Source organism: Stegastes partitus, unplaced genomic scaffold, assembly GCF_000690725.1.
Source record: "Stegastes partitus isolate 25-593 unplaced genomic scaffold, Stegastes_partitus-1.0.2 Scaffold220, whole genome shotgun sequence".
NCBI lineage: Eukaryota > Metazoa > Chordata > Actinopteri > Pomacentridae > Stegastes > Stegastes partitus.
In genome coordinates, this window is record NW_007577951.1 from 192,361 (window position 1) to 211,988 (window position 19,628).

Sequence of the window (19,628 nt, forward strand, 5' to 3'; positions counted from 1 at the left end):
AGCATAGCTTCATGGCTTGTAAAGGCTTGTCTTCCCTACTTTTCCTCGAAAGTCAGCATTTGCTTATTGTTGATGCAAAACATCTAATGATGACATTGTTGCCAGGTCAACGAGGGAAAAGAAAAGCATCCACCTGTGCCATTCTAATCTAAGCTTTAGCAGGGCACAAAATAGAAGGAGAGAACTGCTTCCAGTTCTGCTGGCCAACAGAAATTGCAAGAATCTTCAAAATGAAGGGCCTTTTTATTTTAATTGTGACATTGGGCTGCTATCGGTACAGTAAGCTTCATCATATATAGTTTCATTTCTTGTCATGTACAGTTTCTGGTTTGTACACCTGAAGTGAGTGCCATTGTGAGTGAGAACATTGAACATTAACAGGAGGCACTTTGCTGTGTGGAGGAGCTCCTTGTAGTGAGAGGAGAGCAGCTGTAAAGATGGCTGTTTGTGTTTTGGTTTCACTCCTTTTCTTTCTGTACTGTAACAAGTGTTTTGCTCTGATTTGGATCTGATGTTGGTGTTAGAAAGGAAGCAGTTGAGGATTCAGAGGTGCCTTTTCGTTTTGGTGTGTTTTCCCTTCTTTTTCCACTCTTTTTATTTTGTATTTACAGTATCTTTCTAGGGGGAGCTTAATTATTATGTTGATGAAAATATGCTCTGGATAGAACATATTTGTTGTGATTAAGCAGTGAACCTCTTAACTCACTATATTTGAGTTACGCTGTCATTTTGAAACATTTTGAACTTTTTGCAGTTGCCATTGCCATAGTTTGTCGCCAAAGTAGTTCTGATTGAACATGTGAATTGCAAACTGTGTCGGCTACAAACGCATAGGGAAACTTGTCGCAGAGTGAGGCCAAAGTTGACCTGTAACAGGATTCGATGGTGAAATGTAACTGTGAAAAAAAATCCACAAAGCACTAAGTTGGTTTTTATTTAACTTGAAAATGAAATATGATCCTACGTCTCCATTTTCTAAAAAAGACGCCGAGAGTAAAGCTGTTAAAATTCAGACTTTATTTTCCCAATCGACATTTGACCCACAAAGTTTTGAGCTTCCATTGGTTTTCAACAGTTTCTGTTTACTGGAGTGGTGATTAAAAGTTTCTTTAATTGGACCTTTCGCTCTGAAATGTTTCAAAGTAAATTTCAAATAATAATAAATACAGTGAATCCTAACAATAATAAAACCGTAGTGGGGTAAGTAAGGTGACAGTAATAGTCATAAACCTGTGATTTTACTTTTCATCTGGCATTAAAGAAAAATAACTCTCCATGCTTTGTCTTTTGGGTGAAAAATCAAAACAATACCAGCTATTTTGGACGCTAAGCTGTGACAGTATTATGCGATATCATAATATAACATGAGATGCAAATGTAGACCAATCAGCTTTACGGCAGAGTTTTCCGTCACTTGAGCCAAACTCCTTTGTTTATGCCTGTTTTTCAACTGAAACAATGAGCAACTTTGGTCGAGCAAAACTCATCTTCCCAGCGTCCTCTCTGAAAGCAGCCACCTTATTTTCCACATTGATGCTATTGTACCACATTCACAACAAATAAAAGGATGGGAATGATTGCTCTGTGTGCGCGTGTGCTCATTTGTCGTGCTTCTACAGGCTGGTTGTGTGTAAACACAGATGCTGATCATTCATCTGTACACGGAAACCTATTCTAATTTCTGAAATTAACTGTTTTTTTTAAATGTCGGCTTTTACCTTGAACTCTCTCTAAACCTTCAAGTATGTGATGATTTTTTTGGATCATGCTCTCCCCATCGTACTGTCTTTCTGTGATTTGGACTTAAGCTTCAACAGCTTGATATTGTAACAACAGAAAAAAAAACATGACACTCAAGGCAACTGGTACTAATGCAGAAAATTAAAGCTTGAAGTTAACGTAATTCCTCAGCACTGTGGATAAATAAATCAAGATGACACCAAAGTAAAGCCGTGTCAGAAATTCCTCCTTTCCTAAAGCTGCTTTATGGAGCATTTTATCCAACACCTGTTTATCACTGTGGTTGCTAGAAAAACTGTTGATCAGTGGTCGCTTGCATCTTGTTTACCGTCAAATATAATGTTGAGACTTACTGAATCTCATGTCCCACAAATCTTCTTTTCACAGTGAGCGTGTCGCTGCCTTTTTGTCTATACTAAGGAAAATAAATATGTTTTTTTAAATCTCTCCTTCAAGTCTAAGATACAAACAGGTCACATTTCACTTCAAGTTAATTATACAATATCCCCCAAATATTCTAACAATACTGTAATGCTTTGTAGTATCTGTATTTCTTTTTAACATCATTCAAGTCTGAATGACGTGGATTAGGTATGTGGTACGGTATGGTATGGTAACGTATGTGGATTTGTCCATCAGTCCATCGATATCCCATGTTCAGCTGACTGTAGGTGATTGGTGGTACCTGTTCGTGCACAGCTTCTTGTTACTGTTGCTCTCATGCTCAGTCTGTCTGCCGTGCTTCCCAATGTAACCATCTGGAACAAAAGACACTACTCTTAAAATACAGGTTTTATCTTGCTTTGTGTTATCTGGTTACATCCATACATTATCTATACACTGCTTAATCCTCACTAGGGTCGCAGGGGGAGCTGGAGCCTATCCCAGCCGACATCCTGGACAGCTACACAGAGAGACAGACAACCAAGCACACTCACATTCAAACCTATGGACAATTTAGAATCACCACTTAGCCTCAGCATGTTTTTGGACTGTGGAAGGAAGCTGGAGAGAACCCACGCTGCACAGGGAGAACATGCAAACTCCACGCAGAAAGGGGTGAGGCGACAGTGCTACACACCACTGTGCAGCCCTGATAAATAGCGCCTGAATCAGACCCAGAATCGTGGAAGAATGCACATAAAGATAACAAAAATAACAACTTACTAGCGAGGTGAGGAGAAGGCGCAGAGGGAGGGCTTCTTTGCCACTGTGAAGGCAAAAAAAATGTCAGATTTTTCAAAGTGGTTAAATCAGAGTATCCTCCTCACTCTTCATATTCAAGAAATTTATGAAAACATCTTTTTAACACAGCCTACAACTCACAATCCTCTTATTTATAGACACCTTTCTCCACTATATTTTATTGACTTTTTGTGCCTCCTTTGTAAAGCGTCTTTGAGTGTCTTGAAAAGCGTTATATAGGTATTATGAAATATTATATTATTAATAAAATTAAGGCATATTAAAATCAAAATTCTCACATTCTAGTATATACACATCATGACCAGAACTTCACCTCAGTTAAGTTCTGATACATTCTGGTGACCTAAAAAGTCATTTTTCTGCGGTATATATAAAAAAATCAGTATGCAATACGCAAAAAAAAAAAAAAAGAGAAATAATTTCATATTTCATTCCATATAGCCTTCATTAAACCAATTTGATAATCTTCACTACTCACTATGAATTTGTGGATGTTCTTCAGGCTGCTGAATCTCAGGTAGGAAATGTCTCTCTTGTCTTTGCCATTGTCCTGGTCGGAGGTGTAGATGTGCGTGATGCCGGCTCCTCTGATCAGAGGGACGCACTCGTCACATGGACATTTAGTTACAAACAACATGGTGGGCTCCTCTGGCTTGATGTCTCGCGCCCTTAAAGCATCAGGAGGAAAGTTTCGGTCAAACACTGCATAGATTTAGGTTAAATTTTGCTTGACTGAGTGCGTGTTCTGACCTGAAGGTTAGGGCGTTCTGTTCTGCGTGAATAATGTATCTGTATTTGCGTCTCTGGCGGTCCTCCTGTTTGTTGTCCATCTGGGGGTACTCTGCATACTGTGAGCCTGCTGGGTAGGCGTTGTACCCACAACCCACCAGGTACAGACACCCTGTTCCATTACAGCCAGCCTTGGACAAGACAGAAGTTCAAAACATTGCATCAACAACAGCAAGATGTGTGCTACATGTACCTGTTGGACTGTCTCTCCTGTAAAAGATGAGAAACGCCACACAAAGTAAGTTTGTAACTGGTTCTAACTGAACTAAAACACAACATACATTTAGTATATTTACATCAGTTCCACCGGTGACATAGGTCTTAACATGCATTTAAATGTCCTCTCAGGACATTTGTTTGATTTGTCATGGAAGCTGACTCAAGGGATTTGTCACAAACCGTTGACTTGAAGTAGCACACTGAATCCACCCACAGTCAAAACATCAATGCATTCATACAATCGCCCATAAATGGATTAATTTAATCCCATTCAGAGTGTAACAAAAACCTCCATCTATATGCGGCTGATATTATTATTTTTGTCCACTTTGCCACCCTCACACAGAGAGTCAAATTCCATCTAAACTAGTAGACACACATACTAAAATTTGTTTTGGAGATTGAGAGGTCAAAACGAAAGTAAAAAGAAGGAAGTTGAGCTCACCGACTGTCCTTTGGCCCAGATGACAGTACCCACGCCCACTTTGGGGTCCTCTGGAATGAAAATGACAGTGTTGCATTTCAGAAGCTGGTAAGAAACTATAAACTCAGACGGAAGCATTGATAGATACTCATTTACAGAAACAAACTGGTATTTTAGTTACCTATTCTTGTAATCTAGTTTCATAGTGTGAATTTAACAGGGATGAGATTGCCGTGTCATCAAACCAAATCTAAACACACAACTTGAATCCAGCTTGACAAACACTGGCTTTTTTTTTTCCAGTGGTTGATTGGTTTGCAAGATTCTCCTTTTCCTCATAACTTTTTTTTTTATTTTAGCTACATAGTTGCAGCTTGTAGTCTTTAGTTCATTACTGTTGACTCTAACCCTGAAACAGAATATGGTCTGCTATGCTATAACTCCCTCTGGGCAAATAGTAAAACCTAACCGACCTGTCCGATATTCCAGCAGCCTGGCTTGTATGATGCAGTGACAAGCTACTTCTTGGGGCACTTCCTCATGACGTGAAGACAAGGAGGCAGACGACTGTTCCCTGGGTAACAGAAACAAAATGATCAACAAAATAACAAGGGTGGATGGCAAGTGCATGAAAATACACACTTTCAAATTTAAAAAAATGAATTAACTGTGATGGTTTCTAACCTGTAGAAGCCGTATTGTTGTCGCGGCACTCCAGCAGCCACTGTAGCTAGAACCTCCACCAGCTCCATCATGTTGTGTCTCAGGGTGGAGAAGTAGGGCTCTATACAGAAATTCTCCAGGCCCATTTTGGTCAAAATCTCCTGGTGCTTCTGGGACGTACCAACCAGGAAGTGTCTGGAGAAATCCTTTCGGTGTGCTGTGCGTTGTCTGAAAATCATCACAAATTTCTGTGGTTAAAACGCAGCTTCTTTTTAAAAACTGAAAAATAAAACTTTGATTTAGAACCCTGCCTTTTTAGAATCCAACTTTTTGTCTTCTTCTCCAAAGGGGGTGTTATTAGTGTCTAACTGCCGAGTCCAAGTTCAAAATGAATGTTGATATGTTCATGTCGGCCCTCTAATTGTTACTGCACACCCACCAAAATAAGCTTTGCAAGCAGCTTTTAGGCGTTTGTACTCGTGAATTTTGCCTCCCATGCGGGTGCTTTACTCTGACATGTTAAATGCACATGAGCACCTACTTGTGTACCATTCACAAAAAGGAACTAACTTCTTAAAGACTTCTACTACTGCTGCATCACTGATGGTAGGTCAGTACCTGTTGAAGAGCTCCTCTGTGTTCAGCTCCGGGTCATCATCAGTCATTCTCTGCATAAAATCACAATCTCGGGACGTCTCGGAAACAAACTGCATCAGGCCAGGTGCCAACGGCTGCAGCAGCACACAGATGTGAGGACGGCTGTTGGACTTCAGCTTTTCTGTCGCCATGGCGTCCAGCGCAGCCTCCTCTGTGATTGAGTGAGATGAACTGTGGGAGTTTGAATGGTTTGTAGAGGTGGACTTCAGCATGCTGATTTCAGGGTCACCAGGCCAGAAAGAGATCTTACTGACTCCAGCTGGAAATAAAAGAACAGCATCATCAGGGTTCATTCCCCGTCAGTGTTTAAAATAGGTAACTTGGCCCAGGAGACGCAGTTCCAAAGTTCAGTATAACAGTTTATGTAAGGCCTAATAAAAGTCAGCATGATAATGATGATACTGTAGTTTGCAACAGTATGGCAACAACAGGACAGCATTCCCAATCAGCCCTTTAACTATGGCCACAATAAAATACACGTTAAAGTGGGTTCTGGATGGGAAACAGGATAGTGTTAAATCATAAAATCAGTCCAGTATTTTGTCCTTACTCTAAACTTTGCTAAAGCTATCAATTCTGAAAGACATGTTTTCCACTCAGTGCATACATGAATAAAATCGGAGCATAGGCTGCTTCATTTACAAATTATTATGTTCTTTTTTTTGCTGCTGATAAATCAAAAATGAAACTGGGGACGTCCCAGATAGCTCAGATGTTTGGGCCCAGTTAAGTTATCCAGGAACTACATTTCTAAAATAGGCTTGGCTTTTAACACAAAGTAGCACTGGTGTAAGATACAGTATGTATTCCCCTCTCTAAAAAAATAAATGGTGTGATGATTGTAGTGTAGTTAGTGTAGCAGATGTCATACAGTTTGTTTGGCTAAATGAGGTAGGTGACCCCCACAGCGCTGGTGTGTTAAGAGAACATTTTTCAAGTGTAGGGAATAACTGTAGCGTCACAAAGGAATGTTTTCATAAATTCTCATTTCTCCATCCCCTTCTCTCTCCTCACCATTGATGATCATCTTGAGGCAAGTAGCGCAGGGTCTCCTAGAAAAGTACAGCTGACAGTCAGCCAATCGGGCACCATGCTGGATGATGGCTGCCTGTCCTGCGTGGAGCTCAGCTCCTGAACAGTGAAGTCCAATCACCTTATTGTCCTGCACTACCACCAGTCCCACCGGACGGACCTGAAATACAGGAGATTCAAATGTATTACTTGACAGAGAAGATTTACCAGTGCTGGTAAAGAGCCTACTGCTCACAGTACTGTATGGGCATAGATGGACACAATTATCCACAACTTGTTGTATTTTGGTCTGAACAATGCATTTTTCACTGACCTGACCGTCATCATCCCCCTCAGGTTCTTCCTGAGGAAACAACTCCATCCATAAACTCAACAAGGTAAACAGGTTTACCTTTGACAACCTGGGGAGAGAGCCTGGAGCAAAAACACAAAAAGGCATAAACAGAATGAAATGATATGAAGAGTCATCTACACAGCTGCAGTTACACTGGCTGGTGTGAGAATGCAGACTGTTGTCTATGTGGAGAAGGGACTATTTAATGGATTAAGCGCTCCACCAAAGTCATTTCAGGCCACTTCCACGCCTTACAGCTGCAGTAGCATTAAATGACAGTAGCCAAACGACCCTCTGTCCCATTTATTGCAGCACTTTAACTAAACAATGGCTTATCAGTATCACTGTACAGCTATGTTAGGACCCCTTTTAGTTACCCAGTGGTCTCCCCAAAACACATTATACTATTAGTTTCAGTCATAATAAAATCATGACCACTATTTCGCTCTGCAAACAGACCCACTCAGTAGGACTTAACTGAGATATGTGGAGCCAGCACACAAAATGAAGTTACGGATATACACACTTGAAAGGTATTGCTTGCTGACAATGACAACTGACAGCCCATATCTGTATCCAAATCACTGTTGACTGTCCCAAGGAGGAAACGCTTTCTGCATGACAGCGTTTGATGTAAATCAGGATGCCAATCTACCTCTAAGACACCAGAGTATCTGGAGAACTGCTGTGTACACAAACAATGTCATACGTTGCTGCTGTATCAGTTAACTCTCACTCATCTCTCATTAATTTAGCCGTTTTATGAAATAACAGGACAGAACACTACACAACATGAACTACTCTTCCATCTAGCTCACCTCGTGTTCTGCTGTCAGTCTGACTGCTGCTCTCTCTCGTTTCTCGGCACGGCTTGGTCTGGCCCGGGTCGGCTCGGCTACATTTCTGGTTTTCCGCCATTCAAGCCGCCAGATAGAGAATGCAATATCTAGTACCGGCGTCTAAAAAAAAACAAGAGCAACTTGACAGCTGAGGTGAGTTCAACCGGAACTGATTCTAAGCTGGTTTACGTGTCAAGCTCGCCGAATAGACAACTTCCACTTCTGGTCCACCCTTTCAAGACAAGAAGCCTTGAAGGGGAGTCAATTTTCAAAATAAACAAACAAGAACTGAACCTAGCGTCACAACACAATAAACAAGTCTATCGAAAGAAAAAAAACAAAAAACAAAACACGTTTGCTTCTGAAATAAAGCTTTCGCGTAACGTTATTGTTTTCTGCAACTGCTTATAAACGTCAAGCTAGCACAAAGCTAGCTACTCGTAGCTTACGGTTAGCAATTAGCATTACTATCACAAACTCGTATTTTGATTCAAAACTCCCCAAAACAGTTTACAGCTAAACTAATACTTATAAAAAATTACCTTTCTGCGTTTATAATGTACCAAGGCATTGCCGCTCTCTTACTTCCGAGGACAACAAGCGGTACTTCTGTCGGTAGACCGGCTACCGTACGGTAGTGATGGGACGTACTGCGCCGAGGCTTCGGAGCGTGTGTCGAGAAATCCAGGAAGTCTTTTATGAAGCGCGTATCGAGGCTTGCTTCGTTATGGGCGAGTGACGTCACCGATGACGTCTGAAGCCTCGCTGGTTCAGGAAGTGGTTCGAATATTGGCGCGATTTATGACCATATAAAGCGCAATGGAGCCCCGAAAAATTTGCGCGTTAGTACACAGTGGAAAAAATATTGTTTCTGAATAAAAATGAATAAAGCCACTATCTCCCCAGTATTCACAAGCACAATCATTGTCCCATCTTTTGAAAACACTGCAATAGTATGAACATAAATATCTCATGTCCTATTATTTTTATTTAAACATTGACTGAAATCACACTGGCAAGTTTTTTGGGTTTTTTTGTTTGTTTTTATTTAAACATTTACAGACACCTATTATCATTATCCAGAAATTAATCAAAACAGATTAGATGAATGAATGAACCAACCACACAAAATTAAATTAAGGAGGTGTTTTTATTTCTGTCCTTGGCACTGATTATTCCCATGCTGACACTGTTGCAAGACAGCCAAGAGGCCATCACAAGTAGTTGAAATGACAATAAACTTTTTGGCCAGTAGGGGGGCTTGTGTGCACATGAAGCCTCGAGAAATGAACCTTTTTTTGAACCAATTAGGTGGAACGCTTCAAGGCTTCATGAGGCTTCATCTGCCCATCACTACCGTACGGTACCTTGACGGTTCCGGGTTACTTCCGCAAATATTCCCTGACGTTGCCAAGAGGGCGGGGCCTCTTGTTTGACAGGATGACCTCACTGCCATAGGACGACTGCTTTCATTATTATTTTTAAAATAATCAGGTTTAAAATAAAAAACAGAACTGAATGAGCACGGGGAAAAAATTCGAATGATAAAAGTGTACAATATGGTTTTCTAAAACGAGAACCAAATGTCAACAAGGTACAAGGTCATTTCTATAGTTAAGTACACAATGCTAAATGTAGGCAGGACGACTTTGCTACAAAACATGAATCAAATGTGAGCATAATAGATACAGGACATTTTTATTTCCTCCACAGACTGCATACATTTTGTATTATATACAGTCTGTGATTACCTCACAAAACATATCAAAACATGTCAATAACATATCAAAGTAAATGTCACAGGTATGTAACAGCAAAATAACAGTCATACAAATCCCGACACTTTACTCCTATATGTTGAATTTAAGTATTATTGGATTCATAAACATGTCCTTAGTAAATAAAAGCTTAAGAAAGCATAACAAAAATATATTTCTTTTAAATCAGTAAGCAAAAACAATCTTATTTTGCCAGTTTTTTTTATGACATTTCTCATACAAAATGAGAACTGTAAACCTGCAACTCATTCCACAGAAACCTACCATCAATGCATCTGTAACTGTTTTATGACCTGAATAAAACTGTGCTTTAATAAGAAACAGATGCCAAGCTTTAATCAAATACAGATTGCTTATTGAGCATCTGAGTGCATCAAGAAACAGAAACTTAACCGGGGAAACAGAAACCAAACTTAACAGTCTTTGAATGACTCGTCCAAGAAAATATTTTCCAACCGCACCCAGTGACGCAACAGAGAGTAAAGTCGGTGACCCGGAGGGAGCTTTTGGTCATCATAAGCCCAAGTCAACAGATAATAAAGGCCCCCCCACTTATTTTTCAGAGCATTTCAAAGTATTTATATTGCTTGAACTTGCAGTGTTTTGTGCAGTTTCAGTGAGTGCATTTCCACTATGTTTGAAGAAAAATCTGCAGAAAGTCTGATGAATTATGAAAATCATTGAGGAATCAGGTTACTAAGTGTACTACTGTGTCTATTTGTTACTATTCCTTCAGCCCTGATACAATTAGCGAACAGAAGAAAAGATTAAAACCATAATAGTAAGGAAATGACAGTTCTTTTTCGGGAAATTAAGCTTCCATTATATACCATATGCCTTACTGTATATGTATTTTACACTTGCAACAGAAGGAAAGCACAACTAAGAATGTAACAGTGCCTCAAAAGTTCACTGTCGCTTTTGCAAAATTTCTAGCATAACATTCTGTAACTCAGTTTCTAGTCTTCTCTATCTAGGTTTTAAATTATTTGAACTACTACTTACTGAAAATGAAGAACTGTTTCTTAAAGTGCCATAGAGCAAAAGACAGAATGAACATTCCAAAACAAAGCAGACTTAAGTATAAAAAAAATGAAAACATACATCCTGCAATAGCTTTGATATCCCACAATGTCGGGAAAGCAAGCTAAGAGAACAACAAGTGACCCGTAATAACGCACAGCAGGCTCTGGATCAGCTGTGTATGTTATGACACTTTTAAATGGGACAGCGATTCTCTATTCAACTCAACAGTTTAAAAAAATCTTGCTGGAAAATTTAGATATAACTCCGACGTGTTTCAGTTTAGTGGTACAAGTGTTCTGGCCAATCTAAGTCAGTTATCTAAGACAATTTAACATAACACCTCTTTTAGTTCCCTTACAAAAACAAATGTGCCCATTTCTTCCAGGTCTTTGGTCTTTTACATGAACATTTAAAAAAAAAAGTTAAGAATGAATTTAAGCAACGGCCAAGAAAAATAAAAAAAATTCAAGTAGACATTCAGCATGTAAAGAATAAAACACAATTTGACAGAAAAGGCGGCAAGAGTTTAAGTGACTCCACAGGAAATGGCCAAAGTGCTGATTTTGGATCCACAGGTGACAAAGCTCGAATTCCATTTCAACATAATGATAACGATGTTGTTTATGTGCCTTTGTGAATAGAAACATTTCAAGAAAGGGCCTCCTCTTTTGTCATGAGATGGACCGACAGGAATGTGATCAAAGCTGATACTTACGGAGCAGTGGTACATTCTCCACTTGCAGCACGACCACATCCACGTGGTCAGACTATAGTTTGTAAATCGTTAGAATGTAAGACTCAGTTCTTGAAGGCTCCACAGCGGCTCGCCCTGCTGATAAACTCCTTGAGCATGGCGCCGTCTACCTGCCAGAAGGCTCCAGTTTGAGTCACCTGAGTCAGATGGTTTACACAAAACCTGAAACAAAACTCTTCCAGGTCCTGGAAAAGAAAATCCCACAAATAACACAAAACAGGTTAAGAAGATAATACATGTTAACAGCAAATTAAATTAAGCTCTGTCGAGAATAAAATGCTGCAGCAACGTACATAAAACAGTACAGAAGTAGAAGGGGAGAAAATAATCTGGTTCATGTAGTTCACCATTTGTACACTGGAGGTCACTTTATCCTGAGATAAAAAGCCTTCGACTGTCAAGCCAAGAGAAACATGACTGTGACGTATCTGTCAAAGTATCATCTTTAAGGAGAATTGCAGTAATGGAATATTATATCAGCATTGGTTGTAGATGGTTCTGCAGTGATGAAATATAGCACGCAGAACTTAAAAAGGAAATGATGGACTGTGAATATTTTCTGCTGCCTCTCAATCACTGTAAGATTGTACTTTGCTGCTTTCGCACAATATGGCAGGAGAAAATAGGACAAATCTGCAAAAGTAGGACAAAAAATTAGAATTAACCATTACACCTCAACCCTGGCTATGCTGTACAGTTCGTCCGAGTGTAATGGTACCTCTGCGTCGTATCGTATGGCGGCAGACAGCAGGGTGAAGGCGTTTTCGACAGTGATTCCTCTCATGATGATCTGCTGACACAGGCGTTTCAGGCGGTTTTCACAGTAAGAGGTAGCCAGGTCCAACAGGCCTGCAGCAACATAAGAAACACACTGTAGAAACACAGGCCTCCACATTTTTTGAGTAATAACGAGAATGCAGTGTTTGAAAACTGTGTGGATGCTAACCAATGGCGTCCTCAGGCGGCAGGTCGACAGTGTCTGTGTAGAGAAACTGCAGGAAGGATCTGTAGACGGGGTAGGAGAACTGGCCGATCTCTACGACGTCCTGCTGATCCTCCGTCCATTGGGAGCGAAACATGGAACGGAAATGTTCACACCTATTCGCAAGAGAAGGCTTTTGTTTACTATGCACTTAGGGCTGAGTATTGATCCTCAATGATTTTCTAGTGCTGGTTGAAATGTGGCTTGTGTATCAAATGGCCCCCGGAAACGTTTACTGGACATGATCATTTGGAATTTTGATCTACATTTTGCCAGTTTTAGACCATTTTATCACAAACAAAATGCTTGTGCATCTGCATGTGATTAGGTACAATTTAGAGGGATAGTTATGTTTTTTTTTTGAAGTGGAGTTGTATCAAGGCTTTATCCATAGTGAGTGTATTACTCAGGACTGTCTGATGGCACGATACAGTGGGGAAAAGTGGCCAATTGGAGTGACTGTTTTTTTTAATGTCTTCAAAGCATACTGCAGGTAATGCATTGACTACATCACCACTTCAAATCCCTTTAACATATGAGAAGTTAAGTTTCTTTTGCACCAAAGGCTTTGCATAAAAACAACATCCTGATACGTGAGTAAGACATCAAGAAGGGTTTTGAACTGTCTTGGAAAACCTCAAATGATATGCTGCTTTAAGTGTGAATGGAAAAAGCAATGGTTTCAATATATTTATCATGAAAAGCTACAGAAATATGAGACACACACCTGATCTTTAGCACAGCTTTATGAACATGGATGCATTTGCCGTCAACGCTGAACTTGAGGTCAGCGGTTTCAGGACTGTCAAACTCTTTTCTTAGAGACTCGGCAACTGTCATGAAGTCGTCATGCTCTAGAATAAAACGCAGATTCAGTGTTTACCCGCAACATTCCTTTACTTGATGCTTTCAGAAACAATCAAATCTAAATCCACCATAACCATTGCGATCATGATAACTCTGCTACTGAGGGTTGTCACTTTCTCTCACCCATAGACATGAGACGCCACATGACCGAGGGTGTGGCGAAGCAGGCGAAGACGTCGTCTGTGTTGGCGAAGTGTGTGAGGTGTGGCAGGACGATGGCTTGGCCCCGACACTGACCCCACATGTACACCTGGAGGATGAGCAGTTTTACTACCACAAAGGTTTAAAAATATCATAATTACTCAATAAGGACGGATGAATTCATTTTTGTGGCTTTAGTTTCGGGGCAGTTATTTACAAGCTGCCTCGCTGTCAACCTTAATTAGAGCCATAGTTAATTACATTAGCAACACCTGTGCTTCACAGACCTACTCCATAGAAATGGTACAGTATGATTAATGCTGGAGTTTGGAGGCTGATACCAAGTTATTTGACAGTTTCATCTTGATTATTGAAGAGGTTTGTTAAACACTACAACTGACTGGGACATTTTTAGATTAAAAAAAAAACTTGCTTAAAATTGGGTCAAAACTGAGAAACCCTCAGTAATGCACAAACGATGAGCAAAACAGCACTTACAGCACAATGCATCACAGTATGATGAGCCAACAGTGCTGAGAAATTAGGTGAAAGAAAATGTGCACATCATAAAAAGTGGTTGTAATTCCATGACCTTTTTAAGAGTTGTATGAGCCTTTATCTCATCAGGGTTGATTAGCACAGACTGATTTAATATCTCAGGTCAAAATCAGATCATAAAAACTCCCAGAGGACCCTGTTTAACCAGTTATCCATTGACAAAGGCACACCTGTTCTAGGTTCACTATATCTGATTTCCTCATGTTTCTGTCCACTTTGACTCAGAAGAAGATATAACAGTGGCAAAATGTTAGTCTGTCTGCACAAATAAAAGCTCCAGTCCTCTTCCAGCTGAGAATGATCCACAGAGAACCCTGGAAACATCACAAACAATTAGTTGCATATATACCTGCCCGCTTTGGGTCTTTGCTGCTGAAGTGTGCGTTGAATGGCATGCTGCGACCTCCACAATCCTGCTGAATGAGAGATATGTTAACATACAGGTAGTGTGGTTTTTTTATAGCCAGTGTAAAGCCTTGACAGCATTGTTTTAGGGACTGGAGACACTTTTTCTGTGGCCGGATTTGACCTATAATCGTTGTTTACGAAGGGGAAGAACTCCTTTTGTCAAGTGAAAACTACTTAAGAGCTGGAACGGAAATTGGGAGGGAGCAAGGAAAGGAAACAGGAAAGTTAAATCTTAACAGGATGAGGGAGAAACTTTAATTGTCTCCAAATACAAGGACACACTGCTCTGTAAACTCCTCCCCGTCTCTCCCCTGTACCTCTCTTTGTCAGCCATGATTTGTACAGGGCTGAGGTGATTGCTCTTGTTGCCAGTTCCCAATTGACCATAAGTGTTTGCTCCCCAGGCGTACAGCAGCCCTTCATCTGTTAGCGCCAGGCAGTGTCCGTAGCCCGATACAATCTGAAAGCAGAGAGTAATTTAGGTGGTGCTGCAGGTAACAACTATATATTCAACTGAACCATCACTGTCGTTTGTGTTTCTTAGAAATGCTGAGACAATCAGAACGAATGATTCAGATGAGTCATGGGTGAGTCATCATAAAGACAAGTATGTGACAGCCATCATTTTTAACCTTGGTAATTATTGGTATTATTCAATAACAATAACACTTAGCATCACATTAGATTTATTAGATGCCTCACCTGATGAACGCACAGCCCTTGGAGTGCAGTAAGGCGACAAGGTGTCAGCTGGTTCCCGTTGTTACCGATACCCAGCTGTCCATTTCCATTGTAGCCCCAGCCATAAACCTGAACAGAAACAAACAAATCCCTTCACTGCATCCTGTTCAGTTTTCTCATATTAAAGATTTCATGTAACACCATCTTCACCTCTCCATTGTCGGCCAGAGCCATGGAGGAAGTCTGTCCACATGTGATGCCTACGGTAGTCTTGCCCTGCAGGGAACCAGTGACTTTCCTGGGGTGGGGCTGGTTGGCTGTGGAGCCTGAACCAATCTGGCCACAGTTATTATAGCCCCACGCGAAAACCTAGAGGGGGGGAATGTTGTCGTGTGAGAAAAGACAATTCACTGATGAGGGATGCGAAACAACAGTATTTACAGCATGGAACAGTGCAGTGAGTAACATTTAAAATGTTAACAGCCTTTCGCGCTTACCGCACTCACAACCTAATTAGCTTTAATGCCTTTGGGTTAAAAATAAGCAGCTTAGAGTGTCACTAGCAGGGCGCGAGGTGGCTGGTCAGGTTATCCGAGTGACCTATCTACAACTAAACATGAAATACAAGCGAACTGGACAAACTGGTCACATGCTGCTCCTATTTTTTAAATAAATAAATTGGATTATGTGGTCAGATGCTTTAAATCAAGTCTCTTACTAGCCTTGTGAAACCCTCACAAAACAACCACTTCACTTGTATCCACTGGTTTTTTTCTAAGATGTTCAATATTGAACTTAAAAAATTAAATTCTAATGTCTCAAGGAGTTTATCTTCCAAATGTTTCACATCAAAAACAATCAATATAATAAAAAGAAGCTGATAAAACAGCATAACTTTGAAAGATTATTACCTCTCCATCATGAGTGAGAGCCATGGAGTGATGCGAGCCACATGCCACCTCCTTCACTTTCTTGTTCTGCAGGTTAGAAGTGATCAACACCGGGGACAGTCCCTGGTTGGTCATCCCATTCCCCAGCTGGCTGTAGCCGTTGTGCCCCCAAGCAAACAGCTGTCCATCTGCAACGAATCAACACAATAAAACTTTAACATAAGTGATGTGCTTTGCCTGTCTTCTACAAAAATGTAGAAACTGCTGTACAAAATTTAAACAGAAACAGCAGCAAAATGTTCTGTTCTGTTTAGCCTGAATTCGTGTTCACGCTGATGGATTCCAGTTTTTGCACGTAATAAAGTATGAAAATGTCTATAAAAATAAATGAATGTTGAGCACATGGGTTGACAGGGGAGATGTTTGTGCAGCAGCTTTATTTAGAGACATTTATAAGAGCATTTTGCAGTTTTCTTCCACTTGAACTTCAATGATAAGAACTTGAGCCGTTCATTATTAGGGACAAAACTTCCAGCATTTAACAGAAAGCTTTCAAACCATTTAACACTAAAAGCCTTTGAGCAAAATGTCTCAAGTTATTTAAATTATTGGCTTAAAAAAAAGAAGCTCTAAATTAACATAAATATGACTTTCAGATTATTATAGCAAGCATGAGTTAAATCCTCCATACAAGAGTGCCTCATACCATTTCTCTGTGCTGCATTTTGGCAGTCAGCTTTCTCTGTAACAGCCACTAATCTATAGAATAGCATGACTGACAATGTGAGGTGCTGCAGTCTGCTGAAAGCTGCCCAACTTTGCACTTACTGACTGTTGTTATCCCATCGTCGTACAATCATGATGTGCTGCTTTGTGTAGCTTTGTATTGCGACTCTTGTGAGTTCTTTTCTGTATACGGCTGTATTTTTTCACCAGTCTGTCTGTTATTCTGTTGGTGTATTTTGTTCTAACCTACAGATGCAGACTAGCTCGATGCTGTAATCTGATGAGGTGCATCAAATGGTGAAATATATGCCTCAGCTGTACTCTGTTGCTTTGAAATAAACAAATTAAATAAAACCTACCGTCTGTAGCCAACACGACATGTGGCCCACTGCCATAGCTGAGGCTGACTACCTTCTTCCCCCGCAGGAAGTCCAGTTTCTTTGGCACAATAGTGCTCAGACTGTCTCCTGTACCAAGGCAGCTACTGCAGTTCAACCCAAACACAAATACCTGGGAGACAAAAACACAGGTCAACATACCAAAAGATACTACTACAGACTAGATTTTAACATCTTCTAACGTTTATTCTCTATTTTCTTTTATTATTAACAGTAAATAAGCAACAAATAAAATTGTCAAGAGGAGGTAGAGAAAAATATGAGAAAGCATTGTATTCCACACAATAAATACAAAAAACAATGCAGATATGTGGCAGACATGTGTAAACCTCTGTGTGTTTTGATAGTGGCCTGCTGGGGTAGGCTAAAATTCCAGTCAAAAGGATATTAATTTTAAAAAAAAAATTAAAAAAAAGGATTTCCTGTAGCATGCTATTGTTGTGACAAATACACATATTTCAAACACAAAATGCAATCCATTGAATAAGTTTGGCTACTGTTTCAGCTGCCCTCTACCAGCTGAACAAACTACATAAATGATGTAGACTCCCCCTAGAGTCAAACTGATCTTAAAGAAATAATAATGCTTGAAAATCAAACAACTAAGCACACTCCTCACTTCATTTCCATGTGTGATGTAGATAGCTTCATTAGCAGAGGTGCCAAACACACAGGCCTGTCGGATCGCAGCAAGTTCCTCAGAGCTCAGCAGCGAGAACAGGGGCCATTTACTGACGTCCACCATGGCTCCTGCAAAACTCAGTTTTCCTTGTCGGAGAGGAGGAGTCACGGATGATGGCGGAGAGGAGGGGGGCACAGGAGGGGGAAGACGAGGGGAAGGGAGGACATGAGGAGGAGGCGATGCTGGTGGAGGCGGGGAACAAGGAGAATCATCCCTGCTGATACTGCTGATAGGACAAGACGAGAGATAGTTCAGAATAAATATACAAGAAGAATGAACTCGTTACACAGCCTCTGGGTTTTTTTTCAGAAGCTACATTTTTGCAACAGGGCTGCACGGTATGCAAAGAAAGAAAACAACATGTTGCCAATATTTTGACAGATATTGTAATTGCGATGAGTCACACACAAAATCTGAAAATGAGGTGATTTCTTTTTTTTTGTGCTACAGTCTGTACCAAACGAGCATGCATCCTCATGTCTGGGGAATATGATATGTAGGGCATCTCTGTGGCACCACAACGTTCATTTGTAATGCCATTTTGTGACACATTTTACCTTTATGAAACATTGCCGCTCGGGTGATTTAGATACTGCACTTGGTCATGTTGTCATTTTGATAATATTTCAATTAACTGCTCAGCCTTACTGGACAAAGACAATTTTCCTTCAGTTTTTGAAGTCTTCTTGAAGAAAACCAAAGAAATACTGCATTAGGGTGTGGCTGGACAGATATTAGCAGAATATATGCACACATACACACACACACACATAGAGACAGATGCACTCAGAATTAGATGCAAAAATAAACTGTCTGGCTCATGATTTATGCGAGTGAACCAGAAATGTCTTGAAGAAACTATCCTTCTTCAGCTTTGAGGTAAGCAGGACATCTCTGGATAAAATCATCGTAATCTCATGGAAATACAAGCATGGCATGCAGTCAAAGCAGCAAAAACAATCTGCAGTATTGTTGCAAGGCTATATGCTTCATGTGCTTGGCTACCTTTAAAACGAGCCAAATTAATTCTGCTATATAATTGGCCATAATAATTTACCTTCACTTATAGAGGAGTGTAAATATCTTGCTCAGCAGCCAAATTTTACATTTCGTAATATAAAGTGATCCAGTAACTTGTGGTGTTTAATAGTAATTAAACTTTCAATAGATATATGACAAGCAGGGCAACTTTTAAATTCCTCGATTTTTGAGTGGAGTTTGGCGTCGCGTCCTCTCCATAGCTAGCCAAAACACATGGGCATTATCAGCGACATAAAAAGTGCGCCATCTAATTAAAAGCCCTCTTATTCAAACAAACGAACAAACTTTTAATTTGAGTCCTTTTTTTAAAGGCAACTCGGCATGCTAACTGCCAATGAAGCTTATTGCAAACGGGTCAGCTAGTAGCTTCGTAAAGCGCCTTTTGTGCTCTTCCTACCTAAAGCATCGCTCCATAACAACGAGTCAACTGAGAAAAGACAGACACACAGACAGCGACAGCATTTCATTACGATATCACTATGGGAAAACAACACATATCTATACAATACGTGAGCGAATAGTATAGAATTACCGGAATAAAATCGTTCGCCCGGTGTTGTCAACAGTAGAGTTGCCTGGTCAATTCTTCTTCCTCGTCTCTCTTATTTCCAGCAGACGAGGCTCGACAAAGGCGCAGCGCTGCCCCCTCTGGCCATTAGTGGAACTACAATCAATTAGAAATGCAGCTCTGAAAGGTGGAAAAAATAAAACTTTACAGTCAGAAGCACTTACAATAAACAAGCAGGATCACCATACAATTTATACTCCAGGCCCTAACACACATATACATGAA

The 19,628-nt window shown here is 40.3% G+C and overlaps 2 protein-coding genes across 5 annotated transcripts; both read right to left on the reverse strand.

Annotated features, from left to right (window-relative positions):
• Window positions 1–291: 291 nt before the first annotated feature.
• On the reverse strand, window positions 292–8,986 carry cdadc1 (cytidine and dCMP deaminase domain containing 1). 2 transcript variants are annotated; one of them, XM_008281040.1, is made up of 12 exons: window positions 8,446–8,986; window positions 7,883–8,023; window positions 7,044–7,144; window positions 6,713–6,890; window positions 5,660–5,957; window positions 5,063–5,269; window positions 4,852–4,952; window positions 4,400–4,449; window positions 3,697–3,866; window positions 3,425–3,614; window positions 2,908–2,950; window positions 292–2,498 (listed from the first exon to the last, which is right to left on the reverse strand). In XM_008281040.1, exons 2-12 carry the CDS (start codon window positions 7,980–7,982, stop codon window positions 2,398–2,400), a joined length of 1,539 nt encoding a protein of 512 aa, XP_008279262.1. In that variant the 5' UTR covers window positions 7,983–8,023; window positions 8,446–8,986; the 3' UTR covers window positions 292–2,397. The 2 variants fall into 2 exon arrangements, with proteins under 2 accessions (XP_008279262.1, XP_008279263.1); XM_008281041.1 differs by lacking the exon at window positions 7,883–8,023 and having other exon boundaries at window positions 8,446–8,985.
• Window positions 8,987–9,034: 48 nt separating this feature from the next.
• rcbtb1 (regulator of chromosome condensation (RCC1) and BTB (POZ) domain containing protein 1) lies at window positions 9,035–19,412 on the reverse strand. Of its 3 annotated transcripts, none has more exons than XM_008281043.1 (14): window positions 19,368–19,407; window positions 19,233–19,262; window positions 17,732–18,020; window positions 17,074–17,224; window positions 16,010–16,176; window positions 15,309–15,467; window positions 15,120–15,227; window positions 14,735–14,877; window positions 14,359–14,422; window positions 13,434–13,560; window positions 13,171–13,297; window positions 12,408–12,559; window positions 12,180–12,310; window positions 9,035–11,646 (listed from the first exon to the last, which is right to left on the reverse strand). In XM_008281043.1, exons 2-14 carry the CDS (start codon window positions 19,247–19,249, stop codon window positions 11,506–11,508), a joined length of 1,776 nt encoding a protein of 591 aa, XP_008279265.1. In that variant the 5' UTR covers window positions 19,250–19,262; window positions 19,368–19,407; the 3' UTR covers window positions 9,035–11,505. The 3 variants fall into 3 exon arrangements, with proteins under 3 accessions (XP_008279265.1, XP_008279264.1, XP_008279266.1); XM_008281042.1 differs by having other exon boundaries at window positions 14,359–14,425; XM_008281044.1 differs by lacking the exon at window positions 19,233–19,262 and having other exon boundaries at window positions 14,359–14,425; window positions 17,732–18,017; window positions 19,368–19,412.
• Between the last annotated feature and the right edge of the window lie 216 nt (window positions 19,413–19,628).

Coding starts and splice junctions, on each gene's coding strand:
- cdadc1 (XM_008281040.1), bottom strand. CDS start 7,982: ATGGCGGAAAACCAGAAATGTAGCCGAGCCGACCCGGGCCAGACCAAG. Junction 5,958..6,712: donor CCTCAAGATGATCATCAATG/GTGAGGAGAGAG, acceptor TTTTATTTCCAG/CTGGAGTCAGTAAGATCTCT. Junction 4,450..4,851: donor GCTGCTGGAATATCGGACAG/GTCGGTTAGGTT, acceptor TTTTCATTCCAG/AGGACCCCAAAGTGGGCGTG.
- rcbtb1 (XM_008281042.1), bottom strand. Junction 14,878..15,119: donor AAGGGCTGTGCGTTCATCAG/GTGAGGCATCTA, acceptor CTCTGCTTTCAG/ATTGTATCGGGCTACGGACA. Junction 13,561..14,358: donor CAAAGACCCAAAGCGGGCAG/GTATATATGCAA, acceptor CTCATCCTCCAG/GTGTACATGTGGGGTCAGTG.